General features: G+C 40.7%; 1 protein-coding gene across 1 annotated transcript in view; it reads right to left on the reverse strand.

Annotated features, from left to right (window-relative positions):
• srebf2 (sterol regulatory element binding transcription factor 2) overlaps positions 1-19,813 on the reverse strand; it is a 72,871-nt gene extending 53,058 nt beyond the window's left edge. The window contains exons 1-5 of the mRNA XM_043679939.1: positions 19,573-19,813; positions 17,031-17,402; positions 14,148-14,338; positions 7,222-7,365; positions 858-1,082 (exon numbers count right to left, since the gene is read on the reverse strand). Coding sequence (XP_043535874.1) covers positions 858-1,082; positions 7,222-7,365; positions 14,148-14,338; positions 17,031-17,402; positions 19,573-19,657 — 1,017 coding nt within the window. The 5' untranslated portion in view covers positions 19,658-19,813. The remainder of the gene's footprint in view (positions 1-857; positions 1,083-7,221; positions 7,366-14,147; positions 14,339-17,030; positions 17,403-19,572) is intronic.
• Positions 19,814-27,504: the final 7,691 nt, after the last annotated feature.

Genomic DNA, 27,504 nt, shown 5'->3' on the forward strand with positions numbered 1-27,504 from the left:
AAATTAGAGATTAAACCCCAAACTTCCTGAGTTTTTTTAAAAATGCCTACAGCACTCTATTACAAATGTCTACCAAAACCAAAAGATAAATAAACAAATAAATAAATAAAGTTAATTTGAACAATGAATGAAACACAAACCACTGAGTGGAATATGTTGTGAACCAGGCCAGAACCCCTCAAAATATTTTATGAGGATAGCCTAACGTTTTCTTATTTTAACTGCAGCTGTGAAGTGGATATGCCAGGTGTGACACAGCAGGCATTTGGTTTTAAGCAAAACAGAATTTATTGAAAAGCTACAGTTGAAACACAAACAAAAAAAAATTAGAATAAATTTAACTACTGGAAAACTTAACTGACCCAATATAACAACTTAACTAAGGAACTGTTCCAATCCAGCAACATTCCCTAAACACACCCCTCGGCAAAATGGTAAATTAAAACAGATTCTTATAGGCAGGAGGGAACAAAATCCAAAGAGATTTCAGAGAGGATGTCAGCGAGGGATCATTCACTGAAGCTTGCAATATTCCTAGACTCCAGCATCTTGTGAATGCTACAACTAAACCAAATCTAGAAAAAAAACCTGAACTGGGAGAACTAGCCACTCCATTGCCACTGTTAAACTAGGCTGTTCCGAGACCCCTCGGCACCTTTGCCTATATAAATTCTCCCAAAAAAAAACTCAAGGACAAAATAACCTCGTTAAGGTGATAGCATAATCACAAATATATTGAACTGTCACTCACAGTATACTATTTTCTTCCTCGAACCCTTATGAGCAGAGACCTTCAGAAATGTAACACACCATTACACAGAACATTCTGAATGAAAAAAAAATTATAAGTGACTTACTTTAGCTTCTGTTCCCATCACAAGATCCTTGAGCTCTATGATCTTATCATTAATGGATGATCGATATCGCTTCTCAATGATATTATGAGTTGTTCTCTTCTCTCCCTCCTTTAGCCCCTCCACTGGGGCTTTTCCATTCCCAACAATTTGCTTGATTGGAACCTTATCAGGCCCAACCATCATTGGCACAGTTGTCAAGATAGTTCCATTACTGCTTACCAACGTCTGAAAGAGAAAACAATAAATAAATTCTCTACTGATCCATTTGTACAAATTTTCCAGTTTTTTTTGCAAAAAAGCTTTTATAAAACCACCACTTCTGGTCTCCATTTTAGGTCTTTCCCATTGAAAGCTTGACATTTCACCCAATAGGCATTTGGATAATTTGATCCCAATCTTTTGCTTTCAGAAAACAACCAAGACAAATAGAAAAAGGTAGCTCAAGAAAATATGCTTCCATAGTGCAATCTGACATGGGAAAATATGTTAAAAGGATTTTGAGCTGTGTTGGATCACGAAAGCACTCTGAATAGTGCTCCACCCATTACAAAAGATCAAAAATAGGCAAAGCTACTTTTTTTAAAATTGCTACTTAAAATTCAGTCAGAGTGTCATACAGGCAGAAGAAGGCACTTGTGCCATTGACCTACTTAAACCAAACCTATTTTCCTGTACTTGGCCCACAGCCTTGAACATCATGACATTCCAGTACTCAACAAAGTACTTTTTAAAAGATTGTGAGGTTTCTTGCCTCTACTACCCTCCCAGGCAATGCATTCTGGATTCTCACCATACTCTGGATAAAAATAGTTTTCCTCAAATACCTTTTAAACCTCCTGATCTGTATGTTAAAATCATGTGGTCTCATTACTGACCCTTCAATTGAGAGGAACAGCTGTTTTCTATCCAATCTGTCTGTGTTTCTCAATCTTACACACCTCATTCAGGTGCTGCCACACTTCACCCTTTGCTGCTCTTAAGAAAACTAACCAAGCCACTCCTAGCCTCTCATACAGTTCCAATCCAGGCAACGTTCTGGTCTATCTCCTCTGCACCTCTCCAAAGCGTAACAATTCAATTTCTAGCAATTCCATCGACCTACTTAAACCTTCATTGTCTGTATCTAAACAACATTATTGTTAGCTTTTAAGCTTAAAAAAAAACAAGTTTGCATCCTTTGTTCTCCCAATGCTGCATCATTAATCTATGACAACAAATTATTTTTCCGGATCCTCAACAATATGGAACTCCACAACTCTCAATCTTCCCTAGTTGCTAGAACATTCCATCAAGCTTCTAGTCACGTAATAACTACTTCCTGAGCTTTACAAACTTCTCTTTTAAATTCAGGTCATCTTAGTTCAACATCTCAGTAACAAAAAAAAGTGGCTCGGCCTGAAGATGCCATCAGCCTAATGATTTGAAATGTTCAAAAAGGAGAACATTTTAAAAATTACCCCCACCACCAGCATTGCAGTAATACAGTATTGTTTCTTAAACAGCATTAAACTCATCCCTTCAAACACATAACCATTACCATGTAGAAGCATTAGGGCAGTGGATCCTGATGAACACTACCATCTCCAAGTCACACATCATTTGGATTTGAACACTTATATCCAATTCGTTCATCCCCAGGTCAAAATTTCTAGAACACCCTCCATAACCTATGCTGCACAGACTACAGTACTTTAATAGAGACTGAAAAACTGCAGATACTGGAATCCAAAGTAGACAAGCAGGATGCTGGAAGAACACTGCAAGCCAGGCAGCATCAGGTGGTGGAGAACTCAACTTCTCTTGATGCAGCCTGGTTTGCAGTGTTCTTCCAGCCTCCCGCTTGTCTACTGCAGTACTTCAATAAGCTGGCTGGTCACCACCTTTCGAGGACAATTAGAAATAAACAATAAAATGCTGGGCGGTCCTGAGATTACCACATCCCATGAAAATATATAGAAAAAGAACAAAAAAAATATTTTCCACTTCAAATTTTAACATAGATATATGTGATGGAAATTAATTAATTTCAGCTTCTCCTTTTAAAATGAGATCTTACCCATGTTCTGACTAGAGGATGATCAGGATCCATAATGCACTGCTTGCGAGTTAAGGCAGGAAACCTCATAACCTTTAAAGTACTTCGAATTATACACTTCAAGGCTATGGTCTTAGGGCAGTACAGATTTGATGAGCCAAAGGGCCTCTTCTGTACCCTTTAATTTGATGATTCCAGGATTGAGCATAAAATGGCGTTGTGGTCCTATTGATATGTTACACCTCAAAATAAACATTGCAGCTAGCATGGCACCCTCAGTGGGCTGTCGTCTTGGACAAAAGACACATCCAGCATACCTGGTGAAGTGGGAAAAGAAAACTGGGGAGAAATCTGAACAGGTACAACAGTTCGGATGAGTGAACAACATGGGCAATGTTACAGTCACATGCATTGTGCGGGGCTTGAGGTATAAAAGATTCACTAAAAACAAAAAAAAGGAAGACAACAGAGAATTGCACACCCCGAAGACCACCAGATTCCTTCATTTTGCCATCCAAAGATCAGATAACATCCATCCTTTGCACTTATGAACTAGGAATCGCAGAACGATACAGCAGAAGAGCTGATCATTCAGCCCACTGTGACAATGACAGCTGTATGAAAGACCCAATTAGTTCTAGTAGCACAACTGTAATATACTGGAACAGTAATCCAGAGACCTGGATTAATATTCTACCAGCGCAGCTGGAGGAACTTAAAAATGCTATCAATCGATAAATCTGGAATAAAATGCTAATCTTACAGAGTGATTGTCAAAATTATTGAATTGACTAAAAATCAAATCAGGTTCATCAATATCCTTTAGTGAAGGATATCTGCCTTTACCTGTTCAAATATAATCAGGAATGAAGGACAGAAACTGGTCTTACCAGTGATACGCACAACCCAAATACAAAAACAAATTATTATCCTAATAAGATGAACATAGTAACCCTCAACAAATATCTATTAGCATTGAAAGTATAGCAAAAAGTATATTTTCTTTAAAAGTACTTATTATGGATGTGAGGGTTCAAGCCTTGGGAAAGAAGAAGCAATCAACAGCTTCAAAATGGGGGCTCGACAAAGATCTTCAGAGCAAGATGGGTGAGGCAGGAACTAATAAAGAGCTGAACAAAGTCAGAAGAGGAAGACAATTGCTAAATAATATTTTTTAAAAACCCAAAAGGAGTCCTTTGGACATGTTATTCATGCAAAATGATTGGCATGCCCAGCCATAGAAGGTAAAATGAGCAAGAGGCCAACTTTCTCCATTTTTAAAATTTAAAATTCAGTAGTTGAGTGAAAAGATAAATAAGGTAGCTCACTCAGCTGACTGAGGGACACTTACTAGTCAATTACCTGAAGCAGGCCTTAAAAGGAGCTGATATTGAAGCTCAAGTACTGTTCCTATCCTAGACCCTATCATTCTGACTATCACAGCCTTAAATATATTAAATGACGCAGGCTCCACTACTCTCTCTGGGTAAGAGAATTCCACAGACTAATCACTCAAGAGAAATAAATTTTCATCTCCAATTAAATTGAAGACATCTGATCTTTAAATTCTGGACCCTAATTCCATTTCATGCTACAAGAAGGTCAGCATATATACTGTCAAGTCCCCTCAGGATCTTATGTGTTTCAATTAAATCACATCATGCTCTTCTGAACTCCAATATGTTAGACCCTCAATATTAACTTGTTTTTCAAAACGTGTACAACACAACGCAGAAACACAAAATAGGAGGAGTAGGCCATTAGTCCTTCAATTGTGCTCTGCCATTCAAAATGATCATGGCTGATCATCCAACTTAGTACCATGTCCCCACTTTCTCTCCATATCTTTTGATCCCTCTAGCCCTAAGAACCGTATCTCACTTCTTGAAAACATTCAATGTTAGCAAGATTTGAAAAGATTGCAGCTCAGGTTGAGGTTCTTGATGTGAGTTTGCTCGTTGAGCTGGAAGGTTCGAATTCAGATGTCTCATTGCCATTCTAGGTAACATCATCAGTGAGCCTCTGGTGAAGCACTGGTATTATATCCCACTTTCTATTAATGTGCTTAGGTTTCCTTGGATTGGCGATGTCATTTCCAGTTCTTTGTCTCAGAGGTTGGTAGATAGGGTCCAAATTGATCTGTTTGTTGATAGTGTTCCGATTGGACTGCCATGTTTCTAGAAACTCTTGTGCATGTCTTTGGCTTGTCCTAGATGGATGTGTTGTCCCAAAGTGGTGTCCTTCCTCGTCTGTATGTAAGGATACTAGTGATACTGAGCGAAAGAGGAAAACAACAAACTGCCATTCCTAGATGTCACAGCACAGCAAACAATTAATAGGGAACTTCAAACCAGCATCTACAGGAAAACAACACATACGGACCAAATACTTAACTACAGAAGCAATCATCGCAACACCCACAAATGAAGCTGCATTAGGTCATTATTTCAAATGAGCCAACACACACTGCAGCACTGAGGAACTATGAAGAGCCGAAGAAAATTACCTATACAATGTATTTAAGAAGAACAGGTATCTAATAAATGCAGTCCACCGATTTCTCAGCAACAAACACAAACAAGCAGACAAAACGTGCCCAGAAACCCTAGCCACTTTACCTTACAACAAAGACATCTGAAATGACTGCCAGACTACTCAGACCTCTCGGCATCTTGGTAGCCCACAAACCAACCAACAAACACGCAAACAATAGCTAATGAACTTAAAAGACCCTATACAGACAACAAGCAAAAAAAACACTATTTACAAAATGCCGTGTAAGGACTGTAACAAACACTACATTGGACAAACAGGCAGAAAACCAGCCACCAGGATACAATAACATCAACTAGCCAGAAAAAGACATGACCCACTATCACTAGTATCCATACATACAGATGAGGAAAGACACCACTTTGATTAGGATAACACATCCATCTTAAGACAAGCCAAACAGAGACACACACAAGAATTCTAAGAAGCATAGCATTCCAACCGGAACTCTATCAACAAACAGATTAATTTGGACCCCATCTACTATCCTCTGAGAAAAAGAACCGGAGATGAAATCATCAACCTAAAGAAACTTAAAAATACGAACAGAAAGTGGAACGAAACACCAGTGGTTCACCGGAGGCACACTGATGATGTTACCTAGAATGGTAGTGAAACGTCTGAAACCGAACGTTCCAGCTCAGCGAGCAAACTCTCATCAAGAACATCTGATGTTTCAGCCTCAACTGCTTTATGTAGAAGAGAATTCCACAAGCTCACCACCTTGTACAAAGAAATCCCACCTCATCTCAGTTCTAAATGGCTTCTCCTGTATGTTTAAACCATTGATTCTTGGTTCTGGAATCCCCATTTATTGGGAACATCATTCCTGTAGTTATACCAGTCTAGACCTATTAGAATTTTACAAGTTTCCATGAGAAGCCATCATTTTTCTCAACACTAGTAAATATAGCATTAACCGATCCAGTGCCTCTTCATACATCTGTTGCACTCCCTCCATAGGCAGAACATCCATCCTCAAATAAGGAAACTAAAACTGCACACAATTCTCCAGGTATGGTCTCACCTAGGCCCTATACGATTTCAGTAAAACAAGCTCCTGTACTCAAAGCTTCTCACTGAAAGCCAACATACCATTTGTCTTCTTCACACCAGCTGCTGCACCTGTGAGGTTAATTTTAGCCACTGATATATAAAGTTACATGAGTCTTGTTGCACCTCCCTTTCCCAATCTATTGCCATTCAGATGATAATCTGTCTTCCTGTTTTTGCTACCAACATGGATAACTTTACATTTATTTTTCCATACATAATGTCATGCATTTGCCTATTGCAAATAGCTGAGATCCAAGCACTGATCCCTGTGGTACTCTACTAGTCACTGTTTGAAAAAAGATCCATCTATTCCTATTCTTTGTTTCTTGTTTGCCAACCAGTTCCCTATCCATGTTAGTACACTAACTCCAATTCCACGTGCTTTACTGAAATATAAATGAGCTGATTCCACCCAGTCAAAGCTTATGAAGCTGACTAGTCACCTTGTTGACCCAACTGAGACCAATTAACTCAATAACTGGAAACTGAATCTTCAAATCAGTCCATTGACTACATCACTGGTGACCTCAAGTAGAAAACTGTTCTTTCCGAACAAATTATTTGGGCCATTGGAACTCCGACATTTAGTTATGGCTCCATATCCGTCAGAATGTAGATATACTTGTTAAAAGTAAGGTTCTAAGGCAAACCATGCATTAAAAGAAACAACCCTTTTATTTGAACTTGCATTAACAACTCATCTCTTTGAGTAGAACATACTGGGACTTGTAAAGCTGTTTGTACTGGAGTGGCCAGTGTTGTGATGGTTGGATTCTGCACTGCTGCGATGACTGGACTGCGATCAGCTTTCAAAGTTGTTAGGACCAAGGAGTCAGTCTTTATGAGTTGTGGCTGCACCAGTACCTAGAATAGAATAAAAGGGACCCAATTGTCACAAAAATGAAGTCAACAATATGATTAATAACTGAAATACTTATTCAAAAGTAAAGAGAAATAAAGCTGATTTCACAAATGAGAACAGAATCTAATACCTGGTTTTTAAAAAAAAATTAGGTAACCAGTTGCAGTTTAACAGTTAAGTGATGGACTGACTATTCTTGCCAAATTTAGGACACACTACCAACTAAGGAAAATTTGATGGACTACTCATTTCGTTATACAGAAAAATATGAAATCCTCTAAGTTGTGGAAGATTCTGAACCTTGTACTCACTCTATGATAAACTTGTTCGATTCCAAATTCTGCAACAATAAACACAATCAGCTTTGGCAAGTTAAAGGTTCTCAGGATTTTAGAGGAGACGGATGTGGTTTAAATAGTAAAATTTATTCCGAGGTGGGAATCCAGCTTTTACTAATTCAAAGTGGCAGAGGTGAGGATTGGGGAAGAGCAGCATTTTAAAACACTACATTTCCGTACACTATAAAAACAGAACCCTGCAGTATATTTTTAAAGACATAATTTGCATTGTGATAAACAGAAAACTGCAGAAGCACTTACAACACAAACCCTTGTGTCAAGTCTTGAAGATATAATAAAACAGAAAATCAAAGTAGTGTTCACTTATTTTCATTGGCAACAATCTCACATACTAATCAGATAGTCTCGGTTTAAGTTCCACATCAAGACTTCTATTCAAGCAGTCACCAAACGTTTAGTCTCACAGGCTTCAATTTTGCTAGCCAGTTTACTATTACATAACATTTGAACCACCACCTTTTGAATGTGCACATTCACGAGGTCAACTGCATCATTTGGAGAAGAACACAAAAATTAGCAGGCTATTCCACCTATCAAGCTGCTTCCTCTGTTCTTGACTGACAAGGGCATCAAAGGGAACAGGGGTAAATAGGAAATTAAGAGCTACAATCTTATCAAATAGCTGAGCAGATTCAACTTCGTAGTCCATAAGACAATTACACAGCTCAACACCAGTTGCCTGTTCCCCATTACTCTTGACCCCCATGTGGATTAACAAATCAGTCTATCTCAGCCTTGAATATATTCAATTGTCCAACCTCCATTGCTCCCTGTGGCAAGAAATCCACAGAGTACACACTTAAGGGGGAAAGAAACATCTGTCTAAAGTTTTAAGCTGTGCATCACTAGTTCTAGACTTTTTCCACAAGGGGAAACGTCATCTCAGCAACCAGTCGAGGTGCATAAGAATCTTTTAGGTTTAAAAAAGATAATCTCTCATTCTGTTAAACTCACGAATATAGCCCAACTTGCTTTACACAGCTTACAGGTGCCTTTTTCACAACTAAACCACTGGTGAGTTGCAGGAGCAAATTTTTAAATCTCAAATATGAATCTCGTCAGTTGAACTCTTAACAGTTATTTGAGGTATTAATTTGTATACTCTCTCATCCTAGACAAATAGTCTTGGATTCAAGTTCCACTCCAAGACCTAAATTCAAGTTGCTACCAACCATTGCGTTTCAGACTAATTAGCAAAACTGAACCTTTTCATGTGACACTTCAAATGTCTTTTGAATGACCACATCCACTACATCTGTACTCCCTACACAAGAACTAGAATTTAGAGCAGGAATAGGACAGACTTAAAAAGTAACGAAAGCTCCATTTGATAAAAAAAAAGTCACTCAAATATCATTTTGCAAAAGTACATTTATGAGCTCAGCAGTATCTAATTTAATTGTAGATCGTACCTTGGTGCTAAAGGGTTCTTGTGGTGCAGTGATAGCATCCATAGCTCTTAATCGGAGCCTCCTGACTCAATTCCCAACTGCTCCAGAGGTGTGTAATAACATCTTTGAACACCTCTGATTAGAAACATCTACCCTGTTGCTGATTTTAACGCATCAGATACCTGCTGTTAAAGGCCATCCCCACATTATTCACTACAATATTAAACATCTACAATGTAATAGCAGAGCACCACTGCATGTAAAGAATTTTTATTCTTGGTAGCTGAGCAGACTATAGCATTGTCAAACTAAGGGAAACAATAATAATTGGAGTATTAAAAGGCAACTGAACTTAATATACCCAGAACAACTTAAAGATCTTAAATCAGAAATTAGGTCATGATCTGTTTCACAGTATTTTGCTTCTGTTCCAAGAAGATCCATCCTCAAACTCTGTTCTTCCCAATAGGTTTTCTGTTTGCCTCTTATTTTGATTTGATCATATGCCACTACTTCCCTTCTAGTGTTTGATCAAGTTTGACCCAAACTTGCTATCAAGTGTTACAAGTGAAGGATCATACAAGTGAAGCTTGCTAGGTGTTACAAGTACTGCACTGACGGATCATAATCTCATTGCCCTTGTTTGGCAGTACAGCAGTCTCCTGCCTTCCTCAGAACTATTCTCAATTAGGCTCTGAAAGCAGGTCAGAATCTACGAGTCGTGCAGCACGTTATTCATCTTCTGACTCCTCAAAGTTTTCCATTATCTACAAGGCACAAGTCAGGAGTGAGAGATGGAATACAGCATGACTGCAGCTCAAACAATACCCCAGCAGCTTGATACCATTCAGTACAAAACGACTGACGTCACATCCACAAATTTTCACTCCCTCCACCATCAATGCTCAGTAACAGCAGTGCATACCATCCACAAGATACACCGCAGAAATTCACCAAGTGTCTGAGACAGCATCTTCCAAACGTATAACCGTCACTGTCTAGAAGGACAAAAGAAGCAGCAGATTCAGGGGAACACCACCAGCTGCAGGTTCCTCTTCAAGAGACACATCATCCTGACTTGTTGCTGGGTCAAAATCCTGGAACTCCCACACTAACCACATCATGGGTTAGAAAATGGACAGCAGTGGTTCCAGAAGGCAGCTCACAATTTTTTTCCTTAAGAGATTCATTTTGTGGTTCTGTATATATTTGTTCAACAATGCTCCTATGAAGCACCCTGGAATGTTTCAATAGGTTAAGGTTACTCTCAAGGGCAATTCGGAATGCAAACCAAGTTCTGACTCTACCTGAGACATCCATATCCCATGAATATCTTTTTAAAATTCCTTCATATGGTCCACCTCAGGATCTCTCTTCTCACCTCCTTAGAGATAATGATTCTAAATTTCTTTGAACAAGTTGCCATCTTGGGTTATCAATTCATTTCTGTATGCCCAATACTCTCTTGTATCAACAACTTCATGCTTGAAGCTCTCAGGCCACCATTTCAGCACTTAGAGAGCTGCATCATTTTGCATAGATTCCTTGACGAGAGCAAGATGCTTGTCTTTTAGATTCAACATCTCTAGGTTGATAATTTCCACTGCGTGTTCAGTTGTTGCTTCTTGTAGGGTTTTTATGATAATAATAGTTGTCATGGTCACTGACAGCTAATGGAAAGTGAAACAAGGCAACTGAAACATGGTAATAGAGAAAAACAAAAACCCATTGGATTCTAGCCACACATTAGTGCCATCAATAGAACTGCTTTTCAAATTAATGTCATCTGCAGTTCATCTGCTATCTTGTACAAGCCTTTATTATCTCTTGGCTGGACTCTTCCATTGTAAGCCTACCTGATCTCCCACATCCTACTATTTGAAAAGTTACGGTCACCAAATCTCTGCTGTTCCTGTCTTAACTTACACCAAATTCCATTCACTTATCACCCGCGTGATTTTTCACATAGTGGCTCCTAGACAAACTATGTGTTAATTTTGAAATTCTCACCCATTTTCAAATCTGTCCCTGGCCTCATCCCTTCATTTCTCTGGGACATTCTTCAACACCACAACCTTCCAAGATATCTGCATTGCTCAAATTGTGACCTCTAGGGCAATCCGTTAATTGTTACACCATTGATATCTCAGCTACGTTGGCCCCAAAACTTGGAATTCTCTCCTCAAATTCTGGATTAGAGTGGTGCTGGAAAAGCACAGCAGTTCAGGCAGCATCCGAGGAGCAGGAAAATCAACGTTTTGGGCAAAAGCCCTTCATCAGGAATAAAGCAGAGTGCCTGAAGGGTGGAGAGATAAATGAGAGGAGGGTGGGGGTGGGGAGGAAGTAGCATAGAGTACAATAGGTGAGTGAGGGTGGGGATGAAGGTGATAGGTCAGGGAGGAGGGTGGGGTTGTTGGGCCACAGGGCGGTGTGGTTGATTGGTGCGGGTGTCCCACAGATGTTCCCTAAAGCGCTCTGCTAGGAGGCGTCCAGTCTCCCCAATGTAGAGGAGACCGCATTGGGTGCAACGGATACAATACATGATATTGGTGGATGTGCAGGTAAAACTTTGATGGATGTGGAAGGCTCCTTTAGGGCCTTGGATGGAGGTGAGGGAGGAGGTGTGGGCGCAAATATTTCCCTCCCCACCCTTTTCCGCCTTCCACAAAGACCGTTCCCTCCGTGACTACCTGGTCAGGTCCACGCAGGTTTTGCAATTCCTGCGGTGGCAGGGGAAGGTGCCAGGACAGGAGGGTGGGTTGTTGGTGGACAGGAGGATGAGTTATCCTACCTGCCTATCTTCCTTTCCACCTATCCACTCCAACCTCCTCTTTGACCTATCACCTTCATCCCCACCCCCACTCATCTATTGTACTCTATGCTACTTTCTCCCCACCCCCACCCTCCTCTCATTTATCTCTCCACCCTTAAGGCACTCTTCCTGTATTCCTGATGAAGGGCTTTTGCCCAAAACGTCGATTTTCCTGCTCCTCGGATACTGCCTGAACTGTTGTGCTTTTCCAGCACCACTCTAATCCATAATCTGGTTTCCAGCATCTGCAGTCATTGTTTTTACCTTATTTTCTCCTCAAAATTTTTTGCTTCTATACCTTTTCTCCCCCCTCTTAAGAGATTCAGTTTGTGGTTCTGTGCCATATTTTGTTCTATATTGCTCCTATAAAACACTCTGGGGTGCTTCATTTGGTTTAAAAGTGCTATAAAAGTTGTAAATAAAAATAAATAAACATTCATCCAAACTAAATCTTTGCCCACATAACCAATCACAATTAGCATATCCACGGTCTCATCTATCCTCTTTCTTCACTTCCAAATTGAGCTGAAATATTTTGGTTAAGCACGTCACTTTGATCACACACATTTCTGACCAAGAAGTGCCTTTCACTAGTTAAAGAGAAGCCTGGTAGAGGTTCTTAAGATTATGAAAATATAGACAGGGGAGATGTCCATAAAATGCTTCTATAGGAGAAAGTCCAAAAGGAAATTTAGGAAAACCATCTCCAACCAGAGAGTGCTAATAATGTGGAAGTCACTACCACCTGGTGTGGCTGACATGAACTGCATAGGTACATTTAAGAGGAAGCAAACGCACACAAGGGGAAAAAGGGAAAGTTAGGACACATTGATTTGGGTGAATAATAAAGTTGGTGGAGCAACATTCCTGAGCAAGGTCTACCAGCAGGCATCTTTGGATCAAGGAATAAGATACATAGGAAGTCACTCAAGTTTCTTGAGACAAAGCTTATTTATTAAGCATCAGGCTTTGAACTACCAGGACAAGAATGATCTTGCTTATCAGGCTCAGGTCAATCTGGGGTCTCTGTACAGCCAATGTACACTGTACTCTAAACTATGCACTTGAAGTGACACAAACAGTGCTGCACTTTAGGAAGGAGGCAACTCTCTAGAGACTAAGTAGAGGACTAATCACTTTAAACTCAGCAAATGAGGTGGCAATCATTTGACTCCAGGGTTTTGCATTTGCTAAGTAATAAAACTATATTAGTTAGATTAAGGTAGGAAAGATTAAAAAAAATTGCATGGACTTGTTTAGCTGAATGGACTGTTTCTGTGCGTTCCATGAATGCCCATTGATATAATACTATACTCAAAAATAAATGCAAGAAACATTTCTACGCAAGTATTAGGTTAGGCTGGATCAGCATTACTCACAAACTCAGTTTTGAAGAATTATGCTGTATTCCTCCAGGAGCATATTGAAAATCCTATATCTTCTTGATACTACTGCCATCAATAAATTCAGATCTCTATGCTGTGTCGTGCCCTTGGAATACCATTTAATTTATACAATCCATTTTATTGTGCTTATTTAATGACGTAATTTTTCATTTGCCATATTATATGTCTCATGTCACTCATCACCACAACCTTGTTCACTTTTACAATTTCACTACATTTGATTAATCTGTTCCTCATTGCTTGTAGCCTATCCGAGTATGGCTGCAATTGCAAAATTGGGAGAATTTTGTTTCTGAATACATTTTCAAGTCCTCGATATATACTGGCAATATTTCGCTGTGCTTGGTGCAAGAAACTGGTTAACGCCACTTCATTACCTGTGCAAAGCAAGTTGACTTGTTATACCGCTGCACAAAATATGATAAGCTTCAATTATTTCTAAAGCACGATGTTTGATTGACAATTGAATGGCAGCCAAAAATCTCCATTCCACAAAAGGTACTTTCTGGCACTAAAGAATGAGACTTGGTATTTTCAGAATGAAACCATGCTGACAGATAGATTTTTTCAGAAGGGACTTTACACTGATTCTAGGAGCCAGTATCTCGGCTCTGAAGCCCCTAGATTTTTCTATGTTGACATCATACATTCTAGGCCAATTGTCTTCCCTGATATTGTACTTCCATAGTTGCATCAGCTCAGAAACTATCATGCTCTACCCTGTTGACCAGAAAATTCCCATTATATATTGGTTTGAGAGATAGGAGTACAGAAATTAAAATGAATTTGGTTAATTATAAGTAAATATATACTTACAGGTACTTGCTGCACTTGTGGCGAGAGTGTTTGAACAGTAGTGGTAGTGCCTGGGGTCAGTGTCTGAATGTTGCCCACAGTGGTGGTTGAAGTAAGCATCCTGTGAGTAGCCAGACCCTGTACCTGCTGCTGGAATGCAACTGGCTGGACCTGCGGGGAAGTGACCAGGTTCTGTATCTGAGGTTGAAGAACTGTAAAAATATTGAAGTTAAAATAAGTAAACCTTGGGCTATTAACAGCAGCAAACACATCACTCCTAATGTTTGTCTCCCATGAACTTGAAACAAAACTCTATCCAAAACACAAATCTCTTTAATGAACATGCAGAATGGGTGCTTGCTGGGTAATTTACTTTCAACTTAGGTATGAGGTAGTGAACTTTGGTGGGAAGTCGAAGTGTCATATATCCCTTGGAAACTAAGTGTTTAACTGCGACAATGGAACAAAATGAGGTCCACATTCACAAAATACAAAGTAGTAATGCAGGTTAATGATTATGGTTCTCCACCACTTTAACAGATAAATGCTCACCAACTGGGTTGGTGTCTCTTGTATGATGTTAAACCAAATCTTAATTTGCTGATCTGAATGCAATGCGAATTCTATGCTTTGAATTTAATGATTGATGACCTGACAGGCGCAGAGAGAGTAGGTTATATTTAGGTTCCTTTTCTTCGCTGGATTGGGATCAGAATCACCTTGGGAGGACATGTGCTCCACTGTATGAGGTGCATCCATCACCCTGAGGCCACCTGGGAGGCAAAGGGAAGATCTTAATGGTGGTGAAAGAGTTCAACTGAAGAGATGAAGAGATGTTTCCAGTTGTGGCATAAGGTTAAGAAATTCAAGATTTAATGTCTACCATTAGATGCAATTCTGCCATTGGAAATCATGTATCGAATAATCCAGACTATGTGAAGAATTACACCAGGAACTGATTCAAGGCCCTCAGTCAGATTCTCTGATGCATTCGCGCATGTTGGAAGCTACACATATTGATACTCAGAACTCAGTTTTAAATGGCCAAAGGTAATTCATACGTACAATGTATCTTTTGTGTGGGAAAAGATGTATCATGGAGACTGCCAATCTTGCTGCATTGCCAAGGCAAACCCTGACCAGAGTCTACCTGCCTAGGTATTGACAGTTAGTTGTTTTTGTTTCATCTCAACCAACCAACCAACCAACCAACCCCTTCTTATCTTATATAAATAGGTATCCACTATAGTTTCTTGTGTTTGAATCTTAATGAACGCAAAACAAAAGGCCTCGACTTCTGGTCTCTTTTTAGCAATATTTAAAGTTATGTACTACCAAGTAGTTATTCCAGTGCTAATGAAATATGTAACCAAGGCACAGATGAGAAGGTCCAGGTTTGAACATAATCAACAAAAGTTCAGATGAAGTGGCATAAACACTGTCACAAGAAACCTCAAGAAAGCTTCCGCTACTGAGCAAAGTGAGTAGGGGTGAAAGCCTGAAGGAATGTTCCTTCCAGTCAAACATGTTTTTCTGGGCTTACATACAATGAATAGCCATTATGTGCAGTACACAGTCAGAAGCGCCCTACTCCCCTGTAGAATTTGATTTCAACACAAATACTTACACCATGGTGAAACAGGAGGGGAAAACGTATTCTGCTTCAGTGAAACCACAAAGCTACTCTCCCCCACTTGCACAACACATGACTTCCCCAATTAAATTTAAAGGATGTGACTCACTTTCAGGTCAGTCATTTTGCGCTTTGTAATCACCTCCAAAAATTTACCAGCGACTCATCACTTTGCCCCTGTTTACTAATCCTATTCTGGTTGACTTCAAAAAGAATGTGTCATCTATAATTATTATATTTTTATTCAACAAGCTTAAAATTAGGCTAAATGTTTTAACATAAAGATCAATAATCCTGTCTTGTTCAAAACAATATTTTTCATAGCTTTCATCAGGAATGCCAAACAAGCTGGGGTTACTTTCTCTAGAAAATATAAGATTAAACCTTTTAGTGGGAGATGATGGCATAGCGATAATATCGTTGCACTAATAACAGAGGCCCAGCCTAATGCTTAGGGGACTCAACTTCAAATTCCATCATCACACTGGTGGGTTTGAATTCAAACTAGAGATGAGAGTGCGTCCCAGTAATATTGACTGTATTTATTATTGCAGGCTTTTGCAAAATCTCAACTGATGCACAATGTCCTTTAGGAAAGGAAATCTGCTACCCTTGTCGGGCTTAAGTAATGCCCACAGCAATGCAGCTGATTCCTAACTGCTCTCCAAAAAGACAAGTAGGAATAAGGAACAAATACCGGCCTTGCTAGTGATGACCACATTCCGCAATTTTTTTAAAATTTGAGGTGGAGAGAAGATATCTTCCATTTGTACAGCAATCCAAAACTAGGGACCATAAATACAAAGTAATCATTAATAAATCCATCAAGGAATTCAAGATTAAGATTCAGTGATTTATAGAATATTGTCACTTGTACCTAGATTCTTTGAAAAGTGGATAATGTCACCAGAACCTTCTTTATCCAATGAGTGGTTACAATTTAGAACTCACTGTCATATGGAGTGGTTGAGGAAAATAGTAAAGGCTAAATTAAACATATGCTGGAGAAACAAGAGAGAAAGGAGTTTGCCAATGTGAGAAGAGACTAATGTGAAGTATAAAAACAGAGTATAGACTATTAGGCTGAAAGGCCTACATCTATGATGTAAATAATAAAGTCTACACAAAGTGAAAACTGCCTTCAATAATAAATAGTCAATATTACTGGGACGCACTCTCATCTCCAGTTTGAATTCAAACCCACCATTTTGTTGATACAATCTAGAACCACACTGATACACCTCCATACCCAAGCTGTAGCACGAGAATACCTGAAAATCCACCCTGGTTCTGGTAGGTTAGCACTGGTTGTTGAATGAAACGAGTCTGTGTTGGGGTTGAGGTAAAATTTGAAGTTATCATGAACGTTTGTTGCGGTGGTTGTGTCTGTGCTGGTGGACGAGGCTGAAGTGCTGGGGTGGCTCTTTGGGAAGCAGATGGAGTCTGGGACAGTATTGACAATGTGGACGGCTGAACAGCTTGTTGAGTTAGTTGTTGCTGTTGGTGCTGTACTTGAATTGGTTGCTGCTGCATGGTGATGGGAGTTTGCTCAACCTTGTCACACCCTGTCAGCCCACTGCTGAATTGTTCATCGAATAGGTCGGGAAAGTCTCCAACTTGGCCATTGACAAACTGCAGCATTTCTGTAAAAAGAATAAAACAAAAGACTAGAATCAGATTCTTTTATATTTAATTTTCAATTTTGTTTAATCTCTTGTTGCGTATCAGTGACCTTGAAATGATAGCAATAACATTGCTGTCGGTTACAATGTGTTTCTCTTTCCTCAATAGTGAGATATCTTTGTAATTTTTAAAATAAAAAGTTTCATCCACATTTTTGTTAACTAAATTTCTTTCAAAGTGTAAAAATGTATACCAGAGTGCAGGGGAGGTGGAATCAATCAACAGATTCAAGAAAAGTAGATATGCTTCAGATGAAAAGCGGGATAAAGGGTTATGGGGAGCAGGCAAGAAACTGGAATTGAGATCATGATAAGATCAACTATGGTCATGTTAAATCACAGAGTGGGGTCGATTCACTGGATTGCCTACTCCCACTCCTAATTCCTACATTCCCATAGAACGCTTGTCTCAAAGTCAATTAAGAATTTTTGACACATAGTTACTGTTGTAATGTAGAAAACACAACAGCCATCTTGCAAACTGCTAGCTCCCACAAATATAATGACCAGGTAATCAGTCTTTTACTGCTAATGAATGAGGAACAAATATTGACCAAAGCACCAGAGAGAATTCTCCTTTCTTCAAAATAGTGTTTTGGAATATTTTTCCATTGACACCATGGTCGCACCTCCAACAGTTCAGCACTCTCTCAGTAATGCAATACAATGTAAGCCTGTGTTTTGTATGCAAGTCTTGGAGGGAGAGGTGAACCCAGAACCTCATAACTTGAGGCAAGAGTTCAACCAACTGAACTATGGCTGACTATGTAGCCTCTATCAGTGAATGTTCCTCAAAGGCTTCAGAAAACAAATTGTTATAAGACAACTATAATGGAAATCTAATATTGTGGCTATCAAAACTTCACAGTCAACCAAGTCACCAACCTTTAGTGATGGAGATAATGGATTTTAGTTTATTCTCAAGAACCAGGAAGGTACAGAAACATTCCCTTCTCTTATTTAAGTACCAAAACGTGGCAACTATCTACCACTGAAATCCACATTCATGCTTTTGTTTCCTTTACATCCAGCTATTCTAATGTTATTAGGTTGGCATATATCTGCATCTTATTCAAAACTTTGCTGCCAACTCATACCAAGTGCCATCCATCTATTACTCCTGTGCTCAGTGGCCCAAGTTAGCTCCTGCCTCAAAATTAAGTTCACACTCTCATGCTCAAATTGCAATATAGCCACATCTCTTCTGTAACAGCGCTCAAAGAATTCTTTGTTTTGTTGACTCCCATCATTTTTGAAATTTCCCAAACTCTTTGCCCTAACATTTTCCACAATTCCAGCTGTCCGGTTCCCAAGCTTTGGAATTCCTCCCACTTCACTTTTAGATCATCTTTGAACCCTCTTTAATGAGGTGTGTTCTCATCATTCCCAATAGCCCTTGGCTTGGTGTCAGTGCAGGTGATCTTTTTGTGAAGTGCCACAATCCATGTTGCGTTTTTCAAAATGGAACTTGAAATTTACGTTTCAGAGACAGATAATGTTGATAAGGAGGAAGTAGGTAGTCTTGGTGACTCTCTTGAGATGTAGGCTGAAACTCAATCCTGGGCCAAACCGGACACCCCAAGCGATCAGCTTCAGTCAGAGAGAGAAAAAAATAATGACCAGGTAATGGAGTTTAAAAGCAGGATCTAAAAGCAATGGCTTTGATGCCCAGAATACTTAATCAGATGAAAATTCTGCTCATACAATACCAAATGCCAGAAAAACAGCAGAGGATATCTTATGTTAAAAGGTAGTATATAAATGCACACTGTTGTGAAAACGAATCAAACAGGCTGTGTTATCACAATATTTTTCAAGTGACTACATTATCATGTGTTTGACGTCACAGATTTTACACACCGATCACTTTATTCATGAAACTACACTCCATGCTACATTTTACTGTCAGTGAAGAGACAGGAAGTTAACAGTCAATAAATATCAGACGAGTATTGATGGTGACTAACAGTAAACAAAGGAAACGATTTACACAAATAAGATTCTACACATAGGGGATAGACTGAATTGACCGAACATTCATACTTTACATTCTCAATGATGATTTCTATATGTTTGTTTTAAACAGGCTAACATTTTTTGGGAGAGAACATGAACTAAAGCATTAACTCACCATCAATATCCCCAAAATTCAGCCCCTCACTGAGCTCACTCAATGAAGGGTCCATATTCTCAAACGATAGATCCTCACTCTCCATTGCTTTAAGACTCCAAAAATTGGAATTCCAACAACAAGAACGTTATGGTTTCTTATATCTCAGGTCATGTTCCTGGTACTTTAACCCAACATTTTTATTTATCTTCGCAATTTTACTGCTGCTCGCCCCGCCATCTTGGCCGACCCCATGTCGTTGCGCCACTAACCCCGCCCCATTCCCCTCGTGCTCCGCCCCCCGAGTGTTTGTGGTCACGCCCCCTCCAGCACGCGTGTTCCTCGAGCGGTGGCGCGAGCGGCGTCCGTTGGTGTTGGTCGTGAACACGAGATGCGGGTCGACCAATCGTTGGGCCAGCCGGCCTGATGGGGTGATGCGACGTCAATGCCGGTGCAGTCCGTCGCCTTGGTGATGGCGGCCGCTCGCCTTCCAACTTTTTCCGTGCGTCCTTACGCCCAGTGCCGCGCTAGGTAAGGATGAGGATGTGTCGTCTACTTGGGCCAATACTTGCCAGCGTAAACAGAGCTTGAACGGTGGAGTGAAGTAAAAATTGTAGCATTCAAGGCTAGATACGCTGGGAGACATTATAAGTTGCTGGGAGTTCTGAGTAGGCCAGGCAGCATGGCGGAGAGAGTTCAGAACTGAACTGGTCACTGAACCCGATCCGTTGACTCTGCTTCCCCTCCACAAATGCTGCCAGAGCTGCTGAGCTTTTCCAGCAATTTCTGATTTCCTGCAGTTCTCTGTTTTGGGTTGTTTTCCTCAGGAGGAAGGGATATTTTATTGAGGTGCACAAACTTCTGCGATGCATAAAGCCATAGAGATGTACAGCACTGAGATAGATGCTTGGTCCAACTTTTTTCCTGGTGAAGGGCTTTTGCCCCAAACGTCGATTTTCCTGCTCCTCAGATGCTGCCTGACCTGCTGTGCTTTTCCAGCACCACTAATATTGACGCATCTGCAGTACCGAGTTCTTCCAGCACTGACTTCTTCCAACTTGTCCATGCCAACCAGATATCCTAGATTAATATAGTCCAGCACTTAGCCCATATCCCTTCCTATTTATATACCCTTGCAGCTGCCTTTTAAATGTTGTAATTATACCTGCCTCCACCACTTCCTCTAGAGACAAAAAAACCTACAGATGCTGGAATCCAAAAAGAAGGCTTAAACCCAAAATGTCAACTTTTCCACCTCCTGATTCTGCCTGGCTTGCCTGTTCTTCCAGCCTCCTGCCTGTCTATTCCACCACTTTCTCTGGCAGTTCGTTCCATACATACACCACCCTCTGCGTGAAAATTTGCCTTGGGTTTAATTTAAATCTTTCGCGTCTCACCCTGAACTTATGCCTGCTAGTTCTAGACTCCCCCACCCAAGGGAAAAGGCCTTGTCTATTTACCCTATCCATACCCTTCATGACTTTACAAACCTCTGTAGGTTAACCCTCAGCTTCCAACGCTCCAGGGAAAACAGCCCCAGCCTCTCCCTATAGTTCAAATCCTCCAATCCTGGCAGCATCCTCGTAAATCTTTTCTGAACATTTTCAAGTTTCACAACATTCTTCTCAGAGGGAGATCAGGATTGCGCACACTATTCCAAAAGTGGCCTAACCAATGTTATATAAGAGCGATTGAAAACAGGCTGCACAATTTTAAGGTTAGAAACAGGAGGTCTCGAGGAGATTTGAGGAAAAATTGTTTTGCTCAGAGGGTTGTGTGTATCTGGAACTGTACCCGAAAAGGTGATAGAAGCGAGAACCCTTAAGACATTTAAGAATTATTTATGCAAGCACTTAAAATGCCATAGATACAAGGCTATGGGTCAACTGTTGGAAAATGGGATTAGAATAGATGGATAGTTGGTGTGGACATAATAGGCCAGAGGACTTTTGTGATGTAAAACCTTGACTTTAACATATCTTACATCATCATTCCCCTCCAGAATGGATGATGTTTTATCCAGAGTGTTTAAAGTGCCTTGTGAAACACCTTCCAGAACTCCAAAGGCGATACATTTACTAGTTTCCCTCTATACACTTGGTTGATATACTCAAAGAACTAATAAATTAGTCAGGCACGATTTCCCTTTCATGAAGCCATGTTGATTCTGCTTGATGAGATTATGATTTTCCAAATATGCTTGTATAACTTCCTTAACAGTCAATTCCAACAATATATGTTAGGCTAATCGACGTATAGATTAGATTACATTACAGTGTGGAAACAGGCCCTTCGGCCCAACAAGTCCACACCGACCCGCCGAAGCGCAACCCACCCATACCCCTACATTTACCCCTTACCAAACACTACGGGCAATTTAGCATGGCCAGTTCACCTGACCTGCACATCTTTGTGACTGTGGGAGGAAACCGGAGGACACCCACACAGACACGGGGAGAACATGCAAACTCCACACAGTCAGTCGCCTGAGGCGGCAATTGAACCCAGGTCTCTGGCACTGTGAGGCAGCAGTGCTAACCACTGTGCCGACCAGGTCTATTTACCCTATCCATGCCCCTCATGACTTTATAAACCTCTGTAAGGTCCCCCTCAGCCTCCAACGCTCCAAGGAAAACAGCCCCAACCTATTAAACCTGTCCCTATAGCTCAACTCCTCCAACCCTGGCAACATCCTTGTAAATCTTTTCTGAACCCTTTCAAGTTTCACAACATCCTTCCAATAGGAAGGAGACCAGAATATTCCAAAAGTGGCTTAACCAATGTCCGTATAGCCGCAACATGACCTCGCAACTCCTATGCTCAGTGCTCTGACCATTAAAGGAAAGCACACCAAACGCCTTCCTCACTATTCTATCTACCTGTGGCTCTACGTTCAAGGAACTATGAACCTGCACTCCAAGGTTTCATGGTTCAGTAACAATCCCCAGGACCTTACTATTAAGTGTATAAGTCCTGCTCTGATTTGCTTTTCCAAAATGCATCACCTCGCATTTATCTAAATTAAGCAGTATCTGCCACTACTCGGCCCATTGGCCTATCTGATCAAGTTTCCATTGTACTCTGAGGTAACCTTCTTCGCTGTCCAATTTTGTGTCATCTACAAACTTACTGACTATACCCCCTATGTTTGCATCCAAATCATTTATGTAAATGATGAAAAGCAATGGACCCAGTACCGATCCTTGTGGCACACCACTGGTCAAAGGCCTCCAGTTTGAAAAGCAACCCTTCACCACCACTCTGTCTTCTACCTTTGAGCCAGTTCTGTATCCAAATGGCTAGTTCTCCCTAGCCTTGCTAACCTTGCTAACTAGTCTCCCATGAGGAATTTTTTTCAAACCCCTTACTGAAGTCCATATAGATGTCTACTGCTCTGGCCTCATCAATCCTCTTTGTCACTTCTTCAAAAGACTCAAAAGAGTTTGTGAGACGATTTCCCACACACAAAGCCATGCTGGCTATTCCTAATCAGTCCTTGCCTTTCCAAATACATGTAAATCCTGTCCCTCAGGATTCCATCCAACACCTTGCCCACCACCAATGTCAGGCTCACTGGTCTATAGTTCCCTGTCTTTTCCTTACCACCTTTCTTAAATGGTGGCACCATGTTAACCAACCTCCTGTCTTCCGGCACCTCACCTGTGACTATCGATAATACAAATATCAGTGCAGGGGACCCAGCAATCACTTCCCTAGCTTCCCACGGAGTTCCAGGATCAGGTCCTGGGGATTTATCCACTTTTATGTATTTCAAGACATCCAGTACCTCCTCCCCTGTAATATGGACATTTTTCAAGATATCCCCATCTATTTCCCCACATTCTATATCTTCCATGTCCTTCTCCACAGTAAACACTGATGCAAAATACTTGTTTAGTATCTCTCCCATCTCCTGTGGTTCCACACACAGGCTGCTTTGCTGATCTTTGAGGGGCCCTATTCTCTCTCTAGTTACCCTTTTGTCCTTAATGCATTTATAAAATCCCTTTGGATGCTCCTTGACCTTATTTGCCAGAGCTATCTAATGTCCCCTTTTTGCCCTCCTGATTTCCCTCTTATGTATACTCCTATTGTCTTTAGACTCTTTTAAGGATTCTTCTTCTATACCTGTCTCAATGACTACCACCCAGTGGCCCTAACTTCGGTAGTCATAAAGTACTTTGAAAGACTGGTCATGGCATTAATCAACTCCAGCTTCCCCACTACTCTTGATCCACTCCAATCAGACCAACAGATCCACATCAGATGCCATATCACTTGCCCTTCACTCCTCCCTCAAACATCTTGACACCAAGAACAGCTATGTAAGAATCCAACTCATTGACCACAGTTCAGCCTTCAACACTATTACCTCCTTGAAACTGATTACTAAACTTAATCATCTCGGACTAAGCCCCACTCTTTGCAACTGGATCCTCAGTTTCCTGACCCACAGGCCACAATCAGTGAAGGTTGGGGGCAATATTTCATCTTCACTAACACTCAGCACTGGAGTCCCCAAGGGGTGTGTACTCAGCCCCCTACTGTACTCACTGTATACCCATGATTGTGTCGCCAAATACCATACTAATGCCATTTACAAGTTTGCTGATGACACCACCATAGTTGATTGAATCTCAGATGGCGACAAAACAGACTACAAACAGGAGATGGAAGACCTGGAAAAATGGTGCACTGAGAACAATCTAGTTCTCAATGCTGGCAAAACCAAGAAACACATTATTGACTTTCGATGGAATGTTACTCATGCCCCCTACACATTAACAGAGATGGAGAATGTCAAGCTGCTGGGAGTGGTGATCCACAATAAGCTTTCTTAGACTCTTCGTGTGAATGCATTGGTTACAAAGGTCCAACAATGTGTCTTCTTCCTCAGGCAGCTGAGGAAATTTGGCATGACGGCGAATACCCTTGACAACTTTTATAGGTGCACCATTGAGAGCATTCTGTCTGGATGTATCACTTACCTGGTATGATACCCGTACCATTCAAGGTTGGAGACGGTTGCAGAGGGTGGTGAACTTGGCCCAGACAATCACAAAGTCCAACCTCCTGTCTACAGAATCCATTTACCAGGCCCGCTGTCAAAGAAAGGTCACCAGTATTCTCAAAGATCTATCCCACCCTGGCAATGCTTTTCTACAAACTCTACCATCAGGGAGAAGGTACAGAGCCTGAACAAGCACCAGCCGGTTTCATAACAGTTTCTACCCTACAGTTGTTAGAATACTGAATGGACTCACAACCTCTTAACTTTCGCCTGTACCTGTGGGTTTTTTTGCCGCTGTTTACCTATTATTTACTTATCTATGCTACTTAACTATGTAATCTGCCTGTATTGCTCACAAGACAAACCTTTTCGCTGTGCCTCGTACACGTGACAGTAAATTCAATTCAATTTAATTCATATGCTTCCTCCTTTTTCTTAACCAAAATGTCAATTTCTCTAGTCATCCAGCATTCCCTATACCTACCAGCCTTTCCTTTCACCCTAACAGGAACATACTATCTCTGGACTCTAATTTTTGAAAGCTTCCCATTTTTTAGCTGTCCCTTTACCTGTGAACATGTGCCCCCAATCAGCTTTTGAAAGTTCTTGCCTAATACCATCAAAATTAGCCTTCCACCAATTTAGAGCTTTTAGATCTTGCCTATTCTTTTCCGTCACTTTTTTAAAACTAATAGAATTATGGTCACTGGCCCCAAAGTGCTCTCCCACTGACACCTCAGTCACCTACCCTGCCTTATTTTCCAACAGTAGGTCATTTTGCACCTTCTCTAGCAGGTTCACCACATACTAAATCAGAAAATTTTCTTGTACACCACGCTTAACAAATTTCTCTCTATTTAAGCTCTTAACACTATGGCAACTAAAGTGTAATTCTGGAAAGTTAAAATCCCCTACCATAACCACCCTATTATTCTTACACACTATTATAACTGAAATCTCCTTCCAAATTTGTTTCTAAATTTCCCACTAACTATTAGGGGGTCTATAATACAATCCCAATAAGCTGACCATCCCTTTCTTATTTCTCAGTTCCAACCAAATAACCTTCCTAGATGTAATTCCCAGGAATATCCTCCCGCAGTACAGCTGTAATGCTATCCCTTATCAAAAACGCCATTCCCCCTCCTCTCTTGCCTCCCCTTCTATTCTTCCTGTAGCATTTGTATCCTGGAACATTAAGCTGCCAGTCCCGTTCATCCCTGAGCCTTGTTTCTGTAATTACTTCAATATCCCAGTTTCATTTTCCTAACCATGCCCTGTTTCATCTGCCTTCCCTGTTAGGCCTCTTGCATTGAAGTAAATGCAGTTTAATTTATCAGTCCTACCTTGTTCTCTGCTTTGTTCGTTCCTGCCTTGACTGTTTGACTCACTCCTTTTCCCAACTGTACTAGTCTCAAATTGATCTCTTTCCTCACTATTTCCCTGGATTGCCCCCAGCCCACCTTACGAGTTTAAATGCTCCCGAGCAGGTCTAGCAAATCTCCCTGCCAGTGTATTAGTCCACTTCCAATTCACATGCAATCTGTCCTTCTTGTACAGGTCACTTCTACACTAGAAGAGATTCCAATGATCCAAAAATGTGAACCCTTCTCCCATACAACAGCTCCTCAGCCACGCATTCATCTGCTCTATCCTCCTATTCCTATCCTCACTAGCTTGTAGAACCGGGAGTAATCCACATTGTACTACCCTCGAGGCACTCCTTTTTAAATTCCTGCCTAACTATTGATATTCTCCTTTCAGATCTCATCCTTTTCCCTTCCAATATTGTTCATTCCAATGTGTATAATGACCTCCTGCTGGTCCCTCTCCCCTTTGAGAACATTCTGCACCCTCTCCAAGATATCCTTGATCCTGGCATCAGGGAAGCAACACACCATTCTGTTGGCCGCAGAAACATCTGTCTTTGCCTCTGACTAGAAACTCCTCTATCACAATTGAACTCTTGGAACCCAACGTATCCCTCATTACATTAGAGCCAGTCTTGATACCAGAAACTTGGCTGTTTGTGCTACATTACCCTGAGAGCCCATCACCCCCTACATTTTCCAAAACAGCATGCTTGTTTGAAATGGGATAGTCACAGAAGTCTCCTGCACTACCTGCCTACCTTTCCTAGAGTTAACCCATCTACCTCACTGTATCTGGGGCTTTACTCCCTTTCTATAACTGCCATCCATCACACCCCCTAGCTCTTGTAAATTCCTCATTGCCTCTAAGTGCCAATGCAACCGATCCATGCGATGTGATAGGATTCTCAATCAAAGACACTTCCTGCAGACATAATCATCTGTAACATGGCAACTCTCCATAAACTCCCACCTCCAGCAGGAAGAGCGTATCACTCTACTAAAGACCATCTTTGCTCCTTCATAATCTATAGACCCAGAAAATAGCATCATCTTTTTACTCTGAAAAACAGTGCTCCAGGCTAATGTGGTACTTATGGTTTATATTTTTAAAATTTAATCAAGAGACAGATCTCAATAAAACATGTAATCAAGGAAGAACCCACTCTACTCACTACTGTAGATTTACGGCAAGGTTTCATTTTAAAAACTGTGCACTTATCTGTTCCTGTGTTGTGAGGTCTCCCACACAGGTTCCTCCAAGGTCAGCTGTGAATTTCACTGCTTGTTCATTTTTCCTAGGCACTCTCCAACGTCCAGACATACATGAATTCAAACAGCAAAGGCAGTAACTGTGTAGACTCACTGCTGTCAGCAGTGTAGGTTTCTTTCTCTCTCTCCCTCATTGATCACGTAGTCGCTGCCTTTGTCTGTCTTCCTCCTTTTAGAAGTGCCATTGTTTTGATCTTTTTTTCCCCGAAGTTGCAAAACAATGCAACAGCATATATAACAGTAATTCTTGCTCCCGGAACTTGAGAGAATCATCTCAAACATCTAAAATATTTCAAAAAA

The sequence above is a fragment of the Chiloscyllium plagiosum genome, chromosome 39 (assembly GCF_004010195.1).
Source record: "Chiloscyllium plagiosum isolate BGI_BamShark_2017 chromosome 39, ASM401019v2, whole genome shotgun sequence".
Classification (NCBI taxonomy): domain Eukaryota; kingdom Metazoa; phylum Chordata; class Chondrichthyes; order Orectolobiformes; family Hemiscylliidae; genus Chiloscyllium; species Chiloscyllium plagiosum.